Source organism: Lottia gigantea (assembly GCF_000327385.1).
Source record: "Lottia gigantea unplaced genomic scaffold LOTGIsca_43, whole genome shotgun sequence".
Classification (NCBI taxonomy): Eukaryota; Metazoa; Mollusca; class Gastropoda; family Lottiidae; genus Lottia; species Lottia gigantea.
In genome coordinates this window covers 1,248,573-1,255,043 of record NW_008709504.1, presented here as the reverse complement: position 1 = coordinate 1,255,043, position 6,471 = coordinate 1,248,573, and the positions used below count along the sequence as shown (strand labels likewise).

Here is a 6,471-nt window from a genome sequence, read left to right as displayed (position 1 = left end):
GAATGTTTTTGGTGTCAAATGAAAGAAGATTAAAAAAAAACATGACATTAGGAAGCTGTTTTTTCGATTCTTGATTTTGCTTTTTTGCAACTTCCGGTTGAATGTCTCGTGGTCTTGACCTTTGATGACTATGTCAGAGGTCATTGACCTTGGCTATCAGTTGATACTTTGACATTTGAAGTCTGATACCCACTTCCGGATTAATAGCTGACAAAAACAGTCAAATTCGCAAATTTGGACTGCTCTACCACGTGACCTAATTAACCTAGAGGGTTAATTTTTTTGGATTCTTAATGTTCTCTTCATGCTCTTTCCAGTGATATATTACAATTGTTTTTTTTAATTTGAGTGGTTTTTTTACAATATTTGTGTCTCTTTGAGCTTGGTGTATGTATATCTTTTGACCTATTTAAATTAGAACCTAGAAATTTGGAACACATTTTGATTATAAATTCACCTTATGACAAATAAGTTGAGGTGGCACATCGGGTAGAATTACTAATTGTTTACATTTTAAGCGTAACTCACATAGGATACATTTGTTCAAAAATGAATGGGTTTTAAAATTTCAGTATTTTCAATTTCAATTTTGACCTTTGATGACTGTTGTTGTCCTATATCTTTTGACCTGTATGATGTAGAAGCTTGAAATTTGGAGCACAACTTAACATTTAGAATATCAATTAATTTATGCCAAAGAATGAGAAGGGCGTAGCACATCCGGATTAAATTACTCATTATTGTCATTTTTGGCCAGATGCATAACTCGCAAAGAATAAATTTATTCAAAATGGAACTTTGCATACCTCATCCTTTGAGCCACTTTGTCTTAGAAGTTTGGTTGTTTCAGCTTCATAAATCAAAAAAAAGGAACAGGTTTTGGAAATTCAATATTGTTGGCCTTGACCATTATAAGGTCCGATTTTATAGCTGTCCAAAAACAGCCAAATTCGCATCTTTGGACTCCTCTAGCACATGACCTAATTACCCTAGACGATTAAATCTTTCGGATTCTAAATGTGCTCTTCATGCACTTTTCAGTGATATATATCAACTGTTTTTTAATGGAAAATTAAAATTCGTGATTTTTTTTACAATATTTTTGCATTTTTGAGCTTGGTGTATGTATATCTTATGATCTATTTGATGTAGAACATTGAAATTTGAAAGACAACTATACATTTTGAATATGAATTAACCCATGACAAATTGAGGTGGGCGTGGCAGATCCGGGTTACATCTTAGGGCAGGGGCATAACTCGAATAGGATGCATTTGTTCAAAAAGGGACTTTGACACAATTACCTCATCCATTTGGCCACTTTGTGTTAAAAGCTCAATTATTTCTCCTTGATAGTTCAAAGAAAGGAATGGGTTTTAGAATTTTTGTAGGGTCATAGGTCATTGACCTTGGTTATCTGTTTATATTTTCATATTTGATGTCCATCGTAAGCTTCCGTTTTTGTAGCTGTATGCATTTTGAAAATTCAATGGGTTATATCTCATGACTTTGACCATGACAAGTTTAAAGGTCATTGGCTAAGGCTATTCGTCTCCCTCATTTATTTAGACTGTTCTGACACCTGACCTAATTATACCAGAAGGTATTTCAGAGTGTGTTGCAATTTGCCACAGTAGCAAAGTCCCACTCTGTGCCATGTGCCCTTCCTGTGCTTAGACTGTAGTTCCAGCAAACTTTCAAATTTCCTAGACCTTCTATGTAGGCCACGATGTGCATAAATGAATAAATTAGAACATTTTTGCAAAACCGGAAGTGCCAAAGTTCAACGTGCCAAAACTAGAAATTTAAAAAACGGATTTTATATATGTAGCATGTGCAGTTTTTGCTGGGTGCTCTGACCAGAATTTGGAATTTTTTTTTTATAAATTGCGTATCAAACCGTGGAAATCAATAAATCGATTGCCACACAATAATTATAGCTGAAAAAAATATAGAACTATTGATAAAATTTTGAAAATGAACAAGATTAGAACTATACAAACTAGAGACCAACAAACCTGGGGATGTAGACCTTAGTCTAGAAAAAAACCACCATGTAGAGCATGTGAAACCGTTGAAACTACTAATTTCATCAAAAACAGACTCTAAAACCTATTTCATTTAAGACAAAGTTTCCTGTGATTCCAGTTTTGTGGTTTATTGTTTGACCTTTTCCTGCTGTCACATGCAATATGTTGGAGAAACTACCACAGGGTTCGAAATAAGCGGTATATCGCATCGCAGTTTGCAAAAGATTTTGCGATGTAATTCTCGTCAATAGAGCAGTTTTTTTGCAATACAACCTTCCTTTTCAATTTTTCCCGTTTTTACCAAAATCTGGTACAAAAGAAATTCGCGGTCTTTAATAAAACATAAATTTTGGAATAAAAACCCGTTTTCGTTTGAACTGGGATCGTCTGATAAGCCCGCATCATTAGTCTTTGGTTAACCTGAAGGAATATTACTTAGTAATAGACATTCATCATTATCATATTGACAAAAGGTTGTGCCAATTTCAATTACTAGTAATTAAGATTTTATTGATAGAAATACCGTATTTAGCGACTTTTACGATCATATTTTGATCTACCTCATCGAAGGAAAAATTATTCCTCCTGGTCAAATCATTCCTGCAACCCAGGGGTAGCAGGTGGAAAACGTTTTATGTGTTATTAAAGTTATTGCATGATCGAAAAGACAATTTCAATGGACAGTAAACAAGATATTCAATCAGATATTTTGAATTGAAATCGAAATATATACAGAAACATTGATCAATTGTATTATTATTAACATTCCAAGTGATACAATAGGACTAAAATCTGAATAATTTAGTTTAAAAATGCCAGGTGTAAGACTAACTATGGTCAAAAGATGGCAATAAAAATTCGATCCGCAGCTGAATTGGATGTTTTTTAAAGACGATGGAGGAATGGTATCTGAAATCAAATGCAAAAGATTATGAGGAATTTTAACGATAGTTTTTGCGTTGGTATAACCGGCACAGCACTCAAGAGTGACAATGTTAAAAAACATTTAAATTCTGAAATTCACCAACAAGCATGTAGAATTGAAAAAGTCTGGTCAACAGTCGAGGCTACCGCTCCCAAGGGGACAATAGTTCATGCTCTTTCAGCAGTCCAATCTTTGGTGTTGTTTTCCTTTTTTGTATTACATTTTTTAAAATTAAAATTACTACTCAAGTAAATTTATCACTTTTATTATCACCATTCATAACTGTGATTGAAATACTTAATACATTTAGGTACCATGTATCTCTACACAATTGCTCTACTACATTCCAAAAAATTTCTATGCAATTTTAGCTACTGCACGCTAAACTGCTCCGTAAAATTTGAAACTGATATGCAATTTCGGCCCATAGAGCAAAAAACAAAGTAATTCGAACCCGGTACTACCCCTTTCAGCATTAGACTTAACAAGCACCGGTCAAATATTAAACTTAACAAAGCAGGTAAAGCCCCTAGAGTAGCACTTTGTTTTAATACACCTGGACATTCTTTCAAAACCACTATTCTGCAGAAAATTTATAATGCAGAAATAAGAAAATTAAATCTGGCTGAATCCATTTGGATTCATAAACCTGAAACAGCCAAGGGGATTAAATGAATACAATCCTGATACAATGAAAATCTTTTCAAAGTAATAGCACTCCCTGCTTACATATTATTTCCATTATAATGACATCATATTTGATCTTTTTACATCATTCACTGATGACTTCATTTTGCAGATAGTTGATTGAGTAACCATGATGTCATAATTTTTATTTGTCATTTACTTTTTTAATTGTGTTGGTTTTGGACTCCCTGAAGAAGTGTGTTTTTAGACGCACGAATGGTGGAGGAATAAATGGTTTATTTTGACAGAAGTTGTATTATTTAAAGCCTCATATCTTCATCCTGTCAAAGCATTATAGTTTTTTACAACTGAGATCACCATTAATCATCTTCATGATTAGTTTTGTTCAACTTTCATTTTTATTTGGAATTTACATATTATAATGTGGGCATAAAAAACATTTAACAAAGTAAAGATAGCCTGCCAGTCCAGTGTTCAACTTTAAATTGCATATCGTAGGTGACTGCTTGAAACCTTGTATATACCATATTTGGTCATTTTGACTTTTTGGTACAGTTGGAAAGCTAATTTCACGTCATACATGGTTATACCAGGTTTCAAGCGGTTATCATTCACAATATAATCATATCATACTAACTATCAATAATTTTTGTCCTTTTTCATTAAATGTTCAAATGTAATGAAAACTGTACTTCTATCATGCATATAAGAAATGCAAGTTGGACCAACAAGATAATCAACATTTACAATTTCTGGTGGGGAAGTACTGTGCATTTCATGTCAACATCTTGAAAAATCATTCATTCACTATTCAATAATACTGCACATAGAATCATGAAGAACTCTTACTGCCTTCTATCACTGTGGATGTATGGACTGTTATAATTTTCAGGTTCTAATGTGAAACAAACTAGATATAATATCATACATACCTCCATTAAAATCATTAACGTTTAAAGATGCGAAATCTTTTACTTCTGGCACAAATATGACTTCCTCTCTGTCAGAAATATACTCTTTTTTTATTGTTTTGTCTTTATCACTCTCTTTCTCCTGATGATGTTTGCTTGATTTCTTTTTCTTTGGATTTAAATTGCGCCTGTATCTTCTCATAATTTCAGACATCTTTTCATCCTCCACTTGAAATGCATTACATGCTGGACTAACAAGAACTTCAGAATCCTTTAATTTTGAATGATCTACGAGTGGTGAGGATGGCATTTCTGTTTGCATTGAAGGAAGTTTTGAGTTATTGTTTTCGATTTGATCACTACTTCTATTTTTATACGATAAACTTTCTAAATTTAAATTTTGATCGGTATTTAAAAAGTTGCTATTCTCCAGAATAATTTCAGGAAGAGCACATTCTTTTTCAACAGTTTCAAGGTAGCCGACCTCTTTTGGTTTGTCATCTTCCTCAAAAAAAGGGGCATCACAGATATCCAATCGCTGAAAACAATCTTTAGATGACTCATATTGTAATAATTTCTTGGTTTCTGTTTCACTATCTATTTCAACATGGGGTTCTACAAAACTTGGTAAACTTAGTGGTGTGGAAATTATGGACAATGGTGTCATAGTGTCTATGGTTCCTGTATTTGCAGGCGAGCCAATCAATGTGTTTGTCATGACAGATTGTTGAGGATTCATAATCAATGGTGAAAATGGGTTACATGATCCTTGTAAAAATTGTCCTTGACCAGTGGTAAAAATAGCCTGATTGATAGGAAATCCTTGAACAGCAGATGTGAACTGATTGATTGGTATTTGATGAACAAATTGATTGAATTGATTAACTGGAAATCCAAGGATACTGATTGGAGTATGTGTTCCTGATGTGATATGAGGAGCAGAGGTTATTGCTTGTGATAGACTTGGTTGAGTAAAACACAATGTCTGTGGTAATGAAACAAAGTTAGGAACAGTGGCTGCTGGAGAAGGTATGATGTCAGTTGATTTTACTGGTGAAACTTGATTTATACTCTCTTCACAACTTTGACCTTTAATGAGAGAAGAAACATATAAATTTGTTTCATTCATAAAGTTTCAAAAATTAAAAATCAATTAAGCCTTCAGATTTAAGACTTTAAGAGCTACAGCAATGCCCTTCTACACTTCTTGTTTACGAATTTTACCCAGAAACTATTTATAAGTATATGTATACTGTCTAGCACTTGCACCATTCAAATACAAACAGGGCTTATTTAATGTTAAAGATAGCTTACCAGGCAAGATAACATACGCCCAATGGCAGCTGTCAGAAATGATAAAGCAGTGTTTAATGTGACTAATGTATGAATTTTCTCATATTAAAGAAATTTTAATAGTTTGAATTCAATGATATATATATTTACTGCCAGTTATTTATGCTGAGAAATACCAACAGCAAGACCTATAGGACCAAATATTCATCATAATGTAGGCATAGCACCCTTTGTTGTCCCGTTTAATACAACCAGCAATCGAGCAAGCAAGATAGTTCATGCCCACTATAAGAGCCTTCAAGAGAAATTCCCCCATGTCTATAAGCAGAAAATGATAGTTGCATATTCAAAAAATAAGAACTTAAATGATAATATTGTTCATAGTAAACTAAAAACAATCAGTACATAACAGATACTATACTTCTCGCCCATCGGGCGAGTTATTTTTTCTAATTTCAGATCAGAATAAGAACAGAAGAAAACCCAATATCAAGACCCTTAATCCTAATTTCTAAATAAAGTGTCTGCTCCACCCTAGGCCTGTACATTTGGGAGAATCAAACCCTCCCTTCCCCGAAATCAAAAACCATTCATCGAAAGATTGTCAAATTTGAACTTGACCAAGAACTTATCAATATAAATAATCAGACTAAATTTCATTAAA

The 6,471-nt window shown here is 33.3% G+C and overlaps 1 protein-coding gene across 1 annotated transcript; it reads right to left on the bottom strand.

The window, feature by feature from the left end:
• Positions 1 to 1,908: 1,908 nt before the first annotated feature.
• On the bottom strand, positions 1,909 to 5,643 carry LOTGIDRAFT_164096 (hypothetical protein; the record flags this gene model as incomplete). The annotated part of the gene is made up of 2 exons (XM_009060584.1): positions 1,909 to 1,940; positions 4,536 to 5,643. The coding sequence occupies 2 exons, from the start codon at positions 5,641 to 5,643 to the stop codon at positions 1,909 to 1,911; spliced, it is 1,140 nt and encodes a 379-aa protein (XP_009058832.1).
• Between the last annotated feature and the right edge of the window lie 828 nt (positions 5,644 to 6,471).